This window comes from Mixophyes fleayi, chromosome 2, assembly GCF_038048845.1.
Source record: "Mixophyes fleayi isolate aMixFle1 chromosome 2, aMixFle1.hap1, whole genome shotgun sequence".
NCBI classification, from domain to species: domain Eukaryota; kingdom Metazoa; phylum Chordata; class Amphibia; order Anura; family Limnodynastidae; genus Mixophyes; species Mixophyes fleayi.
In genome coordinates, this window is record NC_134403.1 from 34,324,437 (window position 1) to 34,342,177 (window position 17,741).

A 17,741-nucleotide genomic window follows, 5' to 3' on the forward strand; every position below is an offset into this window, starting at 1 on the left:
TGAGCTGATTCCTACCCGCTGCCTCCGTGCACTACAGTCTCCAGCTGGCAACTCGCCTGTGTTCATCATCGTGACTGCTAGCTGATTCCTATCCGCTGCTCCTGTGCCGTCAGCCTCATCTCATCTCTCCCGTGGGTCCGCAGAGTCCTGCTGCTGCTGCCAGCGCTATCGTCCACCTACTGCTGATCCGCTCTCCACGCCTTCCTGTTTCCCGCTGGTCTCTACCCTCCTGTCAGCATTGGATTCGTATCTCATCAGCTACTCCTCTGCTAGATCATCTCCATTCTCCTGGGTCCTCCATGAGTCCAGTTCCATGTTTTACTGATTCCTGTGGATTCGTGTCCCTGTTGGTCTACTTACCTGTGCGCTGCACCTACTAGACCCCTGCCTCTTACATCCAGGGACTTCTCATCCTGTCGGCCTCCTGCCGCCCAGGTATCACTGCACTCCTATCTGACTGCCTTCTGAACCACGGTATGCATACTTCTCATTGACTGTGCTGGTGTATTGCATATCTTGCTGGACTGTGTTGGTTCTCCTCTGGAGTCTGCAATCCGCTGAGTCTTTTGCCATCATTGACTGTGTTATCTTGTGCTGGATTACTTCAGAGACTTCCTACAGTTGCAGACCTGTTCAGTCATTTATATATATTGTGCATATTACTGTGGATCGTGTTTAATGTGCCCGTGTACATCCTGTGTTGCAGTCTCTCCCCGTACACCTCCTCACATATATATTCAGTGGTACAACTTGCTGAAGGCAGACCACTGATTCCTGTTCCGGTATCACCTGTTCCATTCCTCTCACATAGCAGTGGTACAACTTGCTACCGCAGACCACTGACTTCCCGGATACCTCCACTTGGATTCCATTCCTTCACTCAGACAGCGGTACCACTTGCTATCCGCAGACCGCTGACTCTCATCACTTCCTCGTTTCTGTTGGACATTCCTCCTCACTATAGCAGTGGTACAACTTGCTATCGCAGACCACTGACTACCTCCACTTGCCCTTGTCCATACAGTTCCTCGTGTATTATTACCTCCATATTACCAGTGCTGCTAGTCATAGACTTTCCTGAGCATCTCATCATCTACTATTGCCTGTTCCGTGATCACCCTGCTACCAGAGCACACTATTACCATCTACATTGCTCTGGTAAGCTTACCACCTGGTGATCCCTGGGTAAAGACTCCTAGTGCCCGTGACATACTCAATACAAAACATACTATTCCTAGTAGCTTTGCACAAATATGATTATGAATATGAATTTTCGGGTTCCCAATATACAGCTGTTGTCTTTTACTGAGGGGAAAAGAAATACTTAAATATTTCATTGGTACACGTACAACATTCAAATACACGTTAGCATTTGTTCTGTTAGATAACTAATGAGGCCTCAGGTCAGAGTGACTCTAGCTCAACAGTGTTTAGATAACAGGTGTTTATAGTTAAATAGCTTGTCGGTTTAATATGACAGATTTCACCTGCGCTGCTGTTCATTGGCTGATTGCAGCCATGAATATTATTAGGTCAGCACATCCGATTACTAATCTAATACTCATTAGTCTCAGGGGCTTTTGCGGCAATTTACTGCCTTGAGGTGCCTAAATGTTGATTCCAAAAGAGAGGCTGTGTCAATGACTACCTCCTCCCCTCCTAGAACTGATTGCTATCCGATGTGCTAAGCCCTACATAACATAGGTAAAACATACCCCACATGCTGAGACTATTACAGTACAATAACATAGGTAAAACGTATCCCACGTCCTGAGACCCATATATGTCACCACAATACACATACGGACTATTGTGGAAAAAGGTGGTAAAAAAACACAAACAAAAAAACCACAAACTGTAAGACAAGCATAATTAAGAATATTTTTAAAGGAATATTTAACTTTTTTAAATGTCAAAAACACCAGAACTTTTGTGATGTGATATAATCCCTACCTTCTATAGCTCTCTTAAAGAAGACTTTGCAGCTCCCGCAGGTGAGAACCCCGTAATGACAGCCCGATGCCTCATCGCCACAGATTAAACAGGTCTTCTGCGGTAAAGAGTCAAAGGTATACTGAGAAGTTTGACCTGGGTCCTCGGGCCTTTAGATAAAACACAAGAACAATAGGTTATCGCAAAGTCATCAGCAACATGCATTGGGAAATAGTAGATTTGTGCCTCACAGGTACTGAATATATCAAATTAATATATTAAATCAGTCTTTAAACCTTTTAGCATCTGAAAACCCCATTTTTTGTGTGTAATAATTTGCAGACTATGGATTTGGGTTTGTTTAGTTGTTCTTTACGTCCTTTATTCTGGTGCGTTTCCGTTTATGGTTCACCAAGTGTTTGTGAATGTGGCAGTGTGTAGTGACACTGCTTTAATGTGGAGATCATTGATGTATTTTGTTGTCACATTGTACCTTTTTTTTGTCTAAAATACTACTCAGTTTAGCTTTATGGCTTAAGCTAAACATGTGTGAGGGGACATTGGGAATGTCTTTGATACATGTGGCTAAATAATGTTTTTTACCCTCGAAATGAGCTATTCTGCCAACTGGATGCCATTGAAAAGTATAGGACAAAAATCATCCACCGTTAAGTTAGAGTTGGTGCAAGATTCCAGTCCTTTAGTGGAGTTGAAATTGCAGAGAGCTCTGCTGCACAACAAAGAATGCCCCCAAATATAAGTTCTCTCCATCACTTGACCTCATTTCAATAATCTTGTTCACCCGCAGAATAAAATTTTGTTTTTACCCTGCTCTGCAAAACTAGAAGCAATGGAATGCGTACTCCGTACTTTATCAAACTCCGCTTATTGACTGGTGGAAACTTCGCCATCTTGCTCTGGAGACTGATAGGCATTGGTGGAAATCTAGGTAAAACTGTGCAAAATGAGACACACAGCACCACCAAAGGGGATTCTACACTACGTCACCACCATTATAAGCTTTGGCCCCCTTTGTTTATTAAATTATTGTACTATTGTAACTAACTCCTGGCAGACACATATTATTCTAATTTTTGGAGCATCTCATACTGAATTTATTTTTACTCATTACTTAGCTGTACCTATTAAATCTCTGAAAGTATAAAATTTAACATTTAGTTTTGGGTGGAATTCACTAACATATGATGAAATATACAGTTTTACTTAGCTTCGGTGTAGCAATTCACTAAATCATCCCAAGGGTCCTGTGGTGTTCTTCTCTCACCTCATTCAAACTGACTAAGTGGGTGAAGATGCCCTACCCCTGTGATCTTTCCATTGAAAGTTCATTGGGACGAGGCATTGACAAAAATGCTGTCTTTTAAATCAGACAAGCAGTTTCGTATAGAGTAGTGTAGCTCTTGACAAGTGGAGCTATATATATATATATATATATATATATATATATATATATATATATCAATCACCAACTAGACAAAAAGGCGCTCTACTTATTGTCCAGTTCAAACAATGTTGAACATGTACAATAAACTTATCATCAATATAAGCCCCACATGTACAGGTGGCAGCCACACTCTGAAATACTGGTAGGTTAGTCCAGATAATGAATAACAAGTTCGAAACAAAGAAATGGGCGCCTCTTATTAAATGGTATCCGGAATATTCACTTGTGTAGTGTTATACCGATCGGATCACCTCTTGGATGTATGGATCCTCTCATGGAATAGGGAGACAGAAAAAATCACATATAGTGTAATCACTTAATAATATGTCTGTCCCTTCACCACACTGCACACTCCATATGTGAACATTGGTGGATCTAGGGGAGGGCGATCGGTGTGCATGTCCGTTAGGCAGAGAGAGGCAGGGAGAGCGTGCTGCCCGGCTGCTCTGATTGTGTTTAAAACAGATCAGAGCGGCCGTAGGCAGCCTTAGGTGTCAAAAAGGGGGTGGGCCTAAATCACCCCCCCCCCTCCCTAAATCACCCCAGGTAGAACTATTTTCTAGATCCACCCTTGTATGTGAATATGTGTACCAAATTGAAATATAAACAGGCTTATGTGTATCACTTGTTGATATTCTTCTCCAAGATCTTTCTAGGACTGTTGTAATATTAATGCTGCTGACATGTAACTGGCTAATACACTTCAATTTCACATATGGAGTGTGCAGTGTGGTGGAGGGACCCACATATCATTAAGTGATTACACTATATCTGATTTTTTCTGTCTCCCTATTGCATGAGAGGATCCATACATCCAAGAGGTGATCCGATCGATATAACACTACAAGGTGTTGATGTGCACATGTTCTTCCTTTTTCTGATACGCGTATATAAGTGAATATTCCGGATACCATCTAATAAGGGGCGTCCATTTCGGTGTTTCGAACATATATATAGATATATATATATACATATATATATATATATATATATCTATATATATATATATATATATATATATATATATATATATATATATATATATATATATTAATTTGTAAATATCACACGTCTTTAACCTTACATTGCATTTTATCTTTTACTTTCTCTAGACATGCTTTACTATCTGTGATATGTTTTACTGTATGGACATTACTAGTATACACATTCTACACAATTAATAAGAAGGGGTTAAACTGTTAAGCGTTTCATTAAGTGACGTTATCACAGGGTTGCTGTGTTCTGCGCAGTGATTCTTATCTTAGACTAGAAGTTCTTAGAATGAATTTAAATCAAGCAACAGAATGACTGGGCTCCAATTTCTGCAAATAAACTATTACAGATGTAGATAGCCTTCGGGACCTCGGCGGAAGTGGAAAAACTACAATCCTAATCATCCGCAGCCGCTCCATAAACACAGAGCTTTGGAACAAAAATAAAACAAAATCGGCTTTAGCTGTTGTTTAGCCTATCAAGTTTTATGCAGCACTTCCAGACAATGCATTTTGGAACATTTAAGATAAGGAACTATTTTAAGCAACTATTACAGCTTTGGTAACTTCAGCCCTAAAATGTAAGTCAGTGCCTATTATCATGTGTAAGTCTGTAATGTCAAAGCATTACAACAGAACAAAAAAATCCCTAATCATTTTGGTCATGGTGTGAGACTCATACATAGGGTCACCGAGATGAAACCTGGGCCAGATGCAGTAGCTCCTGGTGCCACACCCCAGGCTGCGCACTCGGCCTTAGCAAACACCGTTGTCGCACATTCCGTCTAGCTGGATGTGACCTTGTGGACCAATAGGAAGCTGTGGACCAATAGGAAGCTGTCGACCAATGCAGTCATCTGACCTCATTCCCCCTCATTTACATCTTGGATGGGCAATTGGGGCAGCAAACGCTGGTGCCATATGTGCATCCTAGGGAGGTCACTTGCCCAGGTTTTGTTCTCCACCTATAATAAGGCTCAGATAGGAGATAGAGCTATGGCTAGTCAGTGGAGCCCGGGCAATCAATATTCCCTAATTATAATCAACTACTCCCAAGCCTACAAGTCAGTCCCCGGCCCAGGTACTTTGTACCCGTCTTGCTACAGCGTTTTAGTCATACTGTAATGCACAGTAAAGGCAGCTTAGAGTACCGGTCACCCAGCACTACAAAATGCTGGAATGTTGCAGCTAAAGAAATGCTGAGTTTATTTTTTTTTATTTCTCCCCATTATAATCACTGTAGATTTTGTGAACCTGTTAACCGCTTACACGAACGTTTAATAGGTCCACAAAAATGGTGCAGCCTGACATAGACAATAAAGGAAAGGGAAAGGTAGAAATTAAAATAAAATTGCCAAAATGCAAGTATTTTGTAATCCTGTATGACATTATGCTTAGAGTTAAATTTAGGGATAATTGATCCCAATTTAAATCAGAACAACAATACTAAATGACATACTGGTTTGGCCAACTTTTACGGTGAATGCTTGTGTGTCATGTCAGAACATTATTCATAGGGTTCAATAATCCCGTTCTGTTCTGGTTACACCTGATTGATCAGAGAATACAGTACTGATAAAATGTACCACAGTTATATAAGAATACAAGTAGGCAGTCTTCATCCACCTCTGGTTACTTTCCTTTAATCCTGTATTGTGTGATGAACACAGTCTTTCATTCAAGATAATTGATCCCTATGAAATACTGCCTGTGTGTACTCATGTGCATTCTGGGCCTCATGTAGAGTTGGACGCAAGTCGATTTAAGAGTAAAATGTGGATTTCATTACTGCGCGTAAGCACAGAAAAACTTATGCTGCATCTATGTAGAGTCAGTGGCATCTTGTCTATATGACTCCTTACACTTATAGGGTCTGATTCATTAAGGAAAATTAAACGGGAAAAAAGGAGTAAGTTTGCACCTGGACAAACCATCTTACAATGCAAGGGGTGCAAATGAGTTTATTATTTTGCATGTAAGGACAATATTAACTGTTTTTTTATGTAGAGCAAAAATACTTCATAGTTTTATTTTTACACTGAAATTTAAAGATTTAAAATCGATCTAGGTTATGCCCTATCCCAACCATAAATCTGTCCCAACATTTTAAATTTACCTCCCCCTCCAATGCAACATGGTTTTGCCAAGGTGCCAATTTACTCCTTTTTTTGCATTGCTTTCCTTAATGAATCAGGCCCATAGTGGTGGATTATGGGAATGTAGAATGTGTCTTTTTATTCAGACTCTTTACGCCTGCATGTAAGATTCGTCTAACTCTACATAACGCCCGCCCTCAGTTTGAGCCAAGGGTGAAGCTTGAATGTATTATAATAGAGCATTTTTTTTTTCATGCATTCAAGATTTATGCTACATCGATTCACACTACGTCCTAAGGAAATAAAAAGATTAAACGGGTATTTCTTGTAATTTGTGTTTTTTTTTTGTTTTTTTATGATTTAACCCTATTAGTTTATATTTATTTATAAATATGCAGTTTGAGTTGTTCTAAAATACAGTCAGTTTTTAGTGAGTACAGTGGTGTTATGTTGGTAGTTACCTGATATACTGCACATATGGTAGCAGAATCTGCGGCAGGTAGGACTCTTTGGCGCCCAGTGATTGATAGGCGAGCAGTTGATGGCCATTAAGGTTTATGGGCTGGTAGATATTTTGGGGTGCAGGAGATGTGGGTAAAACATGGCTGGAGTTTTCATCTGAGGTACCAGGACTGGCTTTAAAAGATTCATAGACAGCTGCAGACTCCAATTTGCAGAGAGTATAATCCAAAAACGGGTTGGCATCTGGGGCTGTGGGATTTGCGTGTGGTAATCCAAAATCCGGGCACAAGGTGTTGTCTTTTGGGGTTGTAAACAGAGAGACCTCACACTCTTCCCGTTTAACCTTGCAGTCTGACCCAATGTCAGGGTTTAAGCAGGTGCTCTGTTTTGTGTATGGAGACAATTGATGTGATGAGCTAGCTGGAGAACAACCCAGGTCACAGCCATCAGTGTCCACAACTTGCCTCTCCCGTGCAGACAGGTAGACTGAGCTGACAGGTAATACGGCCATATCAGTGAAGTTTAGTCCAAGCACAGATGGATGTCTGCAGGTCAGGGCTCCAGGGGCACCACCGTTCACCGGTGACCGATTTCCAGTACAGCCCTCCAGGGGAGCTCTGTCCTGCTCTTTTTGGGACAACGAACGAGTGATCTTATTATTTTCAGAGTCTGTGGCCTCAACCCACAAATTTGAGCCTTCTGTATCAGTTCTGGGGTCACCAATGGTCTTATCTGTGGTTCCAGACGTTATTGACATTCCATGTATATCAGGGGTAACATTATCGTCCCATAGGTGGGGGTGATTTGATGCTGAGGAGTTCAGGATACACTCTAGGACATTATCCAGCTCACTGTTATCAGAAGATACTGGTTCTCCCCTGGTTTGGTAGGATCCTTCACATTCTGGTTTCTGATAGATCAGACTGTCCAATGAGATCTCCCCAGGGTCTGAGACCTCCTGCAAAAAATCCATCTGGCTCCTGGCAGCTCTGCCCAAGTATATACAGGATTCTGTCCCTGAACACTGTATGGTCCTTGAACAGTGCTTCGTCGTATCCTCCATGTAGATAGCTAGCAGCGTGTCCAGAACTATCTATTCCGGGGATCATGAAGTCATTAGAGTTCTGAAACTTCTCGGTGAGATATTAAAACAGCAGCAGTTATCAGCTCAATACCGTGTTCTTACTGCCCCTCTCTCCATATACTGACAGCTAACTTTCCTTGAGAAAGAATTATTTAAACAAGAAAAAGTTTAATTAGGCGCATCGACACCGGTCGTCTCTGTACACTGGCATAACCCTTTCTCCGCTGGTATCTGCTGTGTAAACTGCCGCTTCCCTCTTCCTTACTATGAGGCTGGCACTGCGCTCTGCTCCCCTGTGCGCTAGACTGGGAATTCGAGTCTCTGCAAAACCTGTCACTCCTCTGCTCTACGTGAGTGCTAGACTGGCACTATGTGCCACTCCAAAACATTGATACCACACAACTTGTGCGCTAAACTAGCACAGTGCGCCTCTCCAAAACATTGACACTACCAGACTTCCCGTGTGCGCTAAACTAGCACTGTGCGCTTCTCCAAAACATTGACACTACCATACTTCCCGTGTGCGCTAAACTAGCACTGTACGCCTCTCCAAAACATTGACACCAATCTACCTTCCTTGTGCGCTATCTAGCACTGTGCGCTTCTCCAAAGCATTGGCACCACTCTACTTTCCTTGTGCGCTATCTAGCACTGTGCGCTTCTCCGTGGCACCACTGTACTTTCCTTGCGCGCTACACTGGCACTGTGCGCCTCTCCAAAGCCCAAACCCTGGCACCGCTCTGCCTCTGCCCTCTCTGTGCTCCGTGACTGCCAGACGTTGCTTGCTCCGGATTATAGGCGAGGTCACTGTGTTGACTGCAGGTCTGAATCCCGGAGTGGCAGTGTTTCTTCTCTTTAATCGGTGTCTCTTCTGCCTTAAATAGTACCTTCGTACTGTGCAACTTTTGTAATAGCACATGCTGCCTAAAATCAGCCTCATCACATCTATGCGTCACGTTTATTACTGAATTTTTCTCCTTCTTTTTTTTTTTGGGGGGGGGGGGGGGGGGAGGTGGTGGGGGGCTTTTTTCTGTATTTTTAAAACTTGACCTTTTATGCAAAGGTGGTAGGTGGTTTTGTCCTCTTCTATCGTGACGCCCCCCCCCTCCCCCCCCCCTCTTTTCAATGAGTGGACGTGATTTATAGGTGTTTATCTGAGATTTCTATTTTCTGCCCTCTGTGGATAACGCAGCCTGAGCGCAGCCCGATTCTATTATAGGTGTACAAAGTGAATGTTTCTAACTCTAGAATCCATCACATTAGATTAAACGGTGCTCAGTTTGATATGCTCACGTTGAACACGTATTCATTGAGCTGTTAAGCTTTGTGCATACATTTGGCAGCTCTGGGTACAATGTAGGAGATTCTGCTAATTAAACTTTTTACCAGTTGGAAAACGAATTTACTGTAAAAAATAGTTCATTTAATTAATTGAACATAAGATTGTGCTTTTAACTGCAACTAACTATAGGGAGTATTGCTATGGTATTAGAATCGTTGCCTAATGATTAAATTAATAAGACGAGAAAAGTGAAGCAAAGTTAATATGAGCGCTATATACAATATATTATCTGGGATCCTGGGGTCAATGGATATATGAAGGGACCATACATTATTTGAAATTGAGCACATTTGAAACATTGTTTCAAATGTAAACAATGTACTACTGTATTTAAATAGAAATATAGACAGGTCGCCAGAAATAACTAATGTACATAATCAAAACAAAGATAAAACATAAATAAAAAAAATCCACACCTTTAGCACAATCTCAACGATCTACTATAACATTATTACATTTATTGATTTAATTTACTTGGTTAAAAGAACAGCCGATTGTGGGCCTGATTTTGAGATAGGAGCAAAGTAAAGAAAAGGAGCAAATTTGCACCTGGGCAAAACCATGTTGCATTGGAGGGGAAAGTAAATTTAAAATGGACAGATTTATAGCTGTGATATGTCATGTCCTAGATCAACTTTAATCTTCAGTGTAAAAATAAAGCTATCAAGTATTTATTTGCTACATGAAAAACAGCCAGTATTTTCCTTGCATGCAATAAAATCAGTAATTACTTTCCCCTCCAATGCAACATGGTTTTGCCCAGGTGCAAATTTGCTCCTTTTCTTTGCTTTGCTCCCAAATTAAAAATCAGGCCCTGTGTGTATATAATCCAAAAATGTAATCTGCGTATGCCCAGAACCAGACCAGATGCAACTACACTCAGCAATGTTTAATTCATCTTCGTACTCAAAGGACACTTACTACAGTTTTCAATTTCTAGGAGGGAAGGGGGAGAGGTAGGGGCATTCATCCGTAGTCAATGTACAGCAAGGGCTTGTGGAAAGGGTCACCAGGTCGGGGAGCCAATCAGCACTCCCCGCCTAGCCATCCAGACAGTGGAGCCGCCGTGAGCCAATCCGGCTTCGCGGTGGAAGCGTGATGACGCAGCAGCGCGCTGGTGTCATCAGGCATCGATGCACCGGGGTCTATTTAAGACGCCCGCGGCGGCGCCAGAGAGAGAAGTCGACGGCGGAGGTTGTAGGAGAAGGACCTTGTGGACGCGTGGCGAGATAAGAGAGAGGACCAGATGGGAACTGCTAGACCCTGCGGCGCTCTGCTCTGTCACTGACTGTTGGGTGACCCTCACTACTGGTGAGTAGAGGGTTCGAGCGAGAGAGTTCTCTGTCCCGAACTCTTGCAGCCCCCGTATCCAGGCTAGACCAACATTGAGTGAGGATAAGTGGAAATGAGCAAGTGTCTCCGTTCCTGGCCGTAGCCCCGGACAGCCTCTTCCCTTTCCCCCTAGTTCTTGGGATACGTGTCTCTCTCTTTTGTTTCGCATACAGGGGGACGCACACCAGGAAGCACAGAGGTGGGATTCCTGCAGCCGGAGAGAACACCTTCCATAGCAGGCTCTCGGGATCAGGTGAGAACCTTTTCCACAGACAAAGGGGACCGCCTGGGTCGGTACCCCTGGGGTAGCACCCTCACAGGCTTGCCAAACTGGAGAGCATGCAGCGACGTCCGATTCAAGGTCTGGGCATCACAAAAATACTTTTTTTTTCTACACGTTCTTTTGCGCATTTATATTCCACATAGGTATTGGACGTATCCTGCAGTGTCCTGTGTCGTAGAGCGGACCTACACTAGATTTCATCAGCGCACATATCAAGAGATACGCTCCTTGGTGAATCAGGGTGTGCACATCAGGCCTTGATTCTTCTTGTTTTGTTTGCCTAATTTAAACTGAGTGGCAGAGCAGAGAGCTCAGTAATAAGCCCCCGGCTCTGACTGCTGTGCCCTGCTCTAATTAAGATCCCAGAGTGCTGTGCACATGGACTGGCATTCTGTAGTGCCAACTATACACTCGCTCAGAGGGCATCTGATCTGTTCCTCAGTTGAGTGAGCGGGGGAGGTGGTTGGAGGATATTATGAGGTGTTTAAGACAGGGGGCCTGATTCATAGTGATCTTATCTGCCGTTTTTTGGTTATCTTAAGCAAATCCACTCTGTGCATGCTCAGAAAAGGCAGATAAGAAGCAAAATCCACTGTGTAAAGCTGGGTACACACTACAGAAATTTCGACCAACTTTTTATGCCGAGTGATTTTACATGCGATCGATGGTCCGATTGCTCGGTCCATGGACTGCATACACACTAGCCTCGTTTAGGACGAGAAAGGGAAGAGCGGACGTCCCTTTAGCGACTTTTTACAGCCATGTTGTCGTGAGCAATGACTGTAATTTCGTACTCACTGTTGTGTATCGGTCGGAAGTTTATACACACTACACAACGGAAACGAGATTGGAACGAAAATATTAAACGGTACGACCAACCAAATGAGGCGACAATCATCCATCTGGGCAGACTTTTGACCATCGTGTAACTGTACACACTGACCTGACTTTTGAACGAGCGGTCGTATGTCGGCTGTTTCAGCCGATTATTGGACTAAAACAGTGTAGTGGGTACCCGGCTTAAGTGAAGAATTTCTTAAGTTAAGATGAAAATCCATCTTAACTTCACTCTTATCTCCCCGTTTCTTCTTAAAAATAAGCATCTTAACTTTTGCACAAGATAAGGGGCCTGATTCATTAAGGAACTTAACTTGAGAAACTTCTTATTTCAGTCTCCTGGACAAAACCATGTTACAATGCAAGGGGTGCAAATTAGTATTCTGTTTTGCACATAAGTTTAATACTGACTTTTTTTTTCATGTAGCACACAAATATCAACTTTAAATTCAGTGTACAAATAAGCTATCAAGTATTTGTGTGCTACATGAAAAAGCAGGCAGTATTTAACTTATGTGCAAAACAGAATAATAATTTGCACCCCTTCCATTGTAACATGGTTTTGTCCAGGAGACTGAAATAAGAAGTTTCTCAAGTTAAGATCCTTAATGAATCAGGCCCAAGATCACTAATGAATCAGGCCCAGGGAGTTGATAGGGTTGATGGAGAATGATGATGAGAGTGGGTCAATGAAGTAATTTGTTTCTAATTTTCATTTTGATTTTTTTGTTTTATTTTGTTCTCTTTTTTTATATTGCATCACATTGGGGAACAATGGTTGGAAGAATCCTAAGATCCACTCACAACATGAAAAAAACCTAAGTATTATTTTATTGTGTAAATATTTTGAATATTTTAGAAAGATCTTGATAAGATATAAACAGCGCTTGAACTACTCTTTAAATTTGTTTTCTTTTATATTATGTTTTTGTAAATTGGTGTATGATTTATGCTAAAATAATTTAGGCTATAGTTGATTGTGGAGCTCTGTGGATGGCTAGTGGAGAATGATGATGAAAGGGGTTCGTGAAGGATGATGATGAAAAGAGGAATGATGTAATTGATGAAAGGGGTTTAAAAATGGAGACTGAGGGGTTATTGTTTAGTGGCTGAATGTTTGCCTCAAAAAAAAAAAAAAAAAATTCTTGGGAGCCCTCCATAATGAAATCTGCCTGTACACCCATATTACGCTCTCACCTACATTAATAAACCTGCCAGTCTCACACCTAATTAATCCTTCATAAAAACTAACTCCCAAGGTATGTCCGGAATTTAGAATGTATTGAACATCTCACTGGACAAGTTAAAAAAGCTGGGATCCAGCTGTACACCCATCAGCATATAGTGCATTACAGAAAGGCTGTGCGTAGTGTTTAATGACTACGCTGCTCAATGTCAGACTTGGGGCCCGTGGCTTGTGGTGCAAGGAGAAAGACAGACATACTTGGAAGATCATTTCTTTGAGCTAACTAGTCAATTCAACACATTAACACTTTAACGGTCACATACAAAATGCAAAAATTAGACCATCAACACATTTCACAGGAAATACATTAGTCTGTGTGTAAAAAGAAATATGGATATAAATTCTCATAATAATGATAATAAAAAAATAATAATAATATAAATGCCTTAACTCATCTTATTAATTATTGGCAATGTGCATCTTTTACCACTACGAAACCCCTGACATCTCGGATGTTGTTAGGAGACTTCTGTCTACACAACCTTTTTACTCATTCGTCTTGTACTACAATTACAACCGACTCCTTTGTCTGACTGGGTTCTGTATCCCCAAGTATCACACATCTCTTGACCTCTGGGCTAGATTTACTAAACTCTTGACCTCTGGGCTAGATTTACTAAACTGCGGGTTTGAAAAAGTGGAGATGTTGCCTATGGTAACCAAATCAGATTCTAGTTTTATTATTATTATTATTATTATTAGTTTATTATTTTATTTAGTGCATTCTACAAAATGACAGCTAGAATCTGATTGGTTGCTATAGGCAACATCTCCACTTTTTCAAACCTGCAGTTTAGTAAATATACCTCTATGTGTTAATCGCTAAATAAACACAAATCATTCATCAACTTCAACATAATGTTTTATAAATATCAACAAACCATTCATTCATCCTTTCAGTTATCACGAACATATGTACAAGCATATGGTACGAAGGGTTATATTTATTAACCAAAACATTTTTGGCACAATCATCTTCATTCTTTATTGCAATGATAAGTAATGAAAGATCATGAGCATTTATTAAAAGTGTTCTGCCAGGACAGCAATCACGATAAACGTCTGTCCCGGTGAACACCTATCTCCTATCTTTTCAATGGTCACTATTGCAGAGTGGCCACCATTGCGATAGTACCTGGAGGTAAGATGTAGTGTGGAATCCCTTTACCGCACTGCTCTCCCCATAGGATTCAGTGGCTAGCGCTATCTTCAGATGGCGTTGGTCATCATTCACAAGTTCTTCTTGGAACTTGTTAAATTGAGCAAATCAGCAGTGCTCATGGAAACCTACAGGGACTGCTTATACGTCCAAAAAGACAGGGACAGCAGAGATTTGTGCTGCGATTCCCCAGTCATAAATTAACATGAAACTTAAATATGCGTCTATCCCTATTTAATGAAAAACCAGATTTATAAATAGGTTCCAAAATCTTTTACTTCACATAACTTGTAGATCATATACACGGTACATAAAATCCTTACATACAGTACATATAATGCAGTTTAGTTGTAGAAACAGTATAACAAATGCAGTCTAATTGGGATTATAATATAAAATTGCAGAGTTGGGTTTGAAATAATATGAATTGTAGGGAGTTAAGATGGAGATGCTGGTAAGTGTAGTGTACTGGGGCTGTGACAAAGAGAGAGTGAGTGAGCCTGGGACGTGGGACCCAGGGCTCCCATCTCTTCTTAGAACTACATGGGACCGGTGATGGTTTTGCCCAAACGTGGACGTTCACCTGCACGTTATCAGGACTAATGATTTATCCTGTCCATTTCCTAAAAACGCTCTTTTTCCTGTAATTTATTTTAAACACTTAATTTACAGGTCAAGTCCTAGATTTGTTGTCCTGTTTACCCTTATTTGGGACCTAAAAGGAAGTAACAGTCGGAGTGTATATATATCAGGTTGCATGAGTGTCCCGGCCTTTCAGCAGGTCCGTAACTACGGCTGTGTGACAGGGGCGACCGCCCAGGGCGCAACGCTGAAGGGGGGGCGTAATTTAGGAATATTTTAGGTTCATTTGGTTAAAATTGAGGGCTAGAGGGCGCCATTTGTCTTTCTCACCCCAGGTGCTAGAATTCTAAGTTGCGGCTCTGCCTTTCAGTCCTCATGCTGTGAGTGCAGACATGCTGTGCACCCTAATTAGAAAGAAGAGAGGTAGAACAGTGCAGGAGATGGAGGTTTAGTTTGCATTGTCTGAGCAGGCAGATACACTTTTTGCACGTTGGTGTAGTCCAATATAATGTCCTAGTCAGCTTGTGTCTTTTGACTGATAGAATCAGCATTTTAGCCCATGCCTAAGCAGGACCAGATTACCTGACGGCCAGCTTACACGGGCTACGGGTACCAAATAGGTAATTGGGATCTAGCCACCCCATTTATTAATTGGTATTATATATTTATATTATGTTTATATTATTATATCACTGCTTATACTTTATTAGCCAATGGAGTAATTCTAACTCCCATGCTGGCTGTATACATGGGCACCAAAGGGTGTGAGGGCAGAAGTGATGCCCAGTTCTGCCAATCTCATGAGTTGGCTTTGTCATCGTTGCTGCTGATATAAGGATGCCGGGCTTGATTCATTAAGGATCTTAACTAGAGAAACTTCTTATTTCAGTCTCCTGGGCAAAACCATGTTACAATGCAAGGGCTGCAAATTAGTATTCTGTTTTGCACATAAGTTAAATACTGACTGTTTTTTCAGGGATTCTCACACAATTGTTCACCATAGGGAATCAAGTTAGGGGTGTAAATTTAGGCTATTTATCTTTTACTTATCTCATGATATCTCCAGACTTATTATCGGTAGAGAACTGTCACCTATTTCCTTGATCATTGTGATATAACTATTACTATTATACCATTAGGATATAGTCATTATTGCTATATCATTTGGGGATTTTTAAGATTTTTAATCCCGTTCATTGGCTACGTGCTGTGTGATACAAGGACACAAGTTGTTGTTTGTGAAGGAGTGGGCAGGAAATACTCCACCACACTTATTAATTTAAATAAGAATAGAGCTAATCAGTTTTAAAATCATGTGTGAGAATGTGAGTGTATGGATTTAGTTGTCCTGTTTGAATGACTATTGATGCTGCTTTTTGCATTCATGGTCCATCAAGTGTTTAGGAAAGTGTCAGTGAGTCGTGACGTTGCATAGAGATGACTAATCTTTATTTTGAACCCGTTATAGTTGCAGTGACCACAGCTCCAGCCGAACACAGATGCAAAGCCACATTCAAACGGCCATGTAAGGTTCATCATTCAGTTATAATTAGAGATGGTCACTGACCCCCGTGTTTTGGTTTTGGATTCGGTTTTGGATCTGGATTACCGTCGTGTTTTGGTTTTGGTTTTGGTTTTGCAAAACTCCCATTGCGTGTTTTGGTTTTGGTTTTGGTTTTGTTTGGTTTTGTTTTGCTATTTTTTTGGAAAATCCATGTTTTTGGGCCTAAATTAACCCAATTTAGTGCTCCAACTGTTTTAGAGACAAGTAATCTAATTGTTGAGGTAATAAATCATCAAAAAAAACAGTTTAATTCTTCGTTGGTAGGCCTATTCTACACACAAAACAGATTGTCTTCCTCTCCATCTATGCATATTGGCAATGCAGCCATCGTATTTGAATGTATATTACACCCTACACTTATAGTTAAATATGTAAAAAAATGGAAAAAGCCAGTTTGGTTTCTGTCTCTCAAGGCCCCCCTCCACTTGTATAAAATACCAAAAAATTCAGCCATTATAGACTGTACAATATTAATTGACATGGAGAAAGCCAGTTTGGTTTCTGTCTCTCTAGGCCCCCCTCCACTTGTATAAAATACTAAAAAATTCAGCCATTATAGACTGTACAATATTAATTGACATGGAGAAAGACAGTTTGGTTTCTGTCTCTCTAGGCCCCCCTCCACTTGTATAAAATACAAAAAAATCCAGCCGTTATAGACTGTACAATATTAATTGACATGGAGAAAGCCAGTTTGGTTTCTGTCTCTCTAGGCCCCCCTCCACTTGTATAAAATACTAATAAATTCAGCCGTTATATACTGTACAATATAAATTGAAATGGACAAAGGCAGTTTGGTATCTGTCTGCATCAGATCCTCTCTCCACTAGGAGTAAAATAGAAAACTATTCAGCCGTTATATAATCTAGAATATAAATAGAAATTGAGAAAGGCAATTTGGTATCTGTCTGCATCATAATCATCAACATCATCATTAGCGCCCTCGTCGCCTACACAAATCTCCCCCTCATCCTCTTCTAATTCCAAAGTGGCATCCTCAATTTGGGTATCACCGGCTACACTCGGGCTATTAAGGCACACATCAGCAGAATGCTCACGATTAGACATCCCACTGTTGGATGGACTCTCCACAGGGATTGTTGTCATTTGTGAATCAGAGCAAATATTCTCCTGTAATGCCTCACTGTTATCTTGCAGCTCGGCTTTGACGCGTAACAGTAGTTGTGCACCAATTGTAGGCTGGGTAACTTTTTGGGATCTGCCACTAATAGCCAAAGGTGAAGGCCTCATTCTCTCTTTGCCACTGCGTGTGTAGAATGGCATGCTTGCAATTTTTTTTTTATCGTCACTTAACTTTTGCTCAGTTACACTTCTTTTTCGCTTCAATACAGTAAAAAATTTTTG

General features: G+C 41.1%; 1 protein-coding gene across 2 annotated transcripts in view; it reads right to left on the reverse strand.

Moving 5' to 3' along the window:
- Positions 1–8,911, reverse strand: part of PGR (progesterone receptor) — a 97,833-nt gene extending 88,922 nt beyond the window's left edge. For both annotated transcript variants that reach the window (XM_075198775.1, XM_075198777.1), the window contains exons 1-2: positions 6,947–8,911; positions 1,954–2,102 (exon numbers count right to left, since the gene is read on the reverse strand). In XM_075198775.1, the coding sequence (XP_075054876.1) occupies positions 1,954–2,102; positions 6,947–8,010 (1,213 nt within the window). In that variant the 5' untranslated portion in view covers positions 8,011–8,911. The remainder of the gene's footprint in view (positions 1–1,953; positions 2,103–6,946) is intronic.
- Between the last annotated feature and the right edge of the window lie 8,830 nt (positions 8,912–17,741).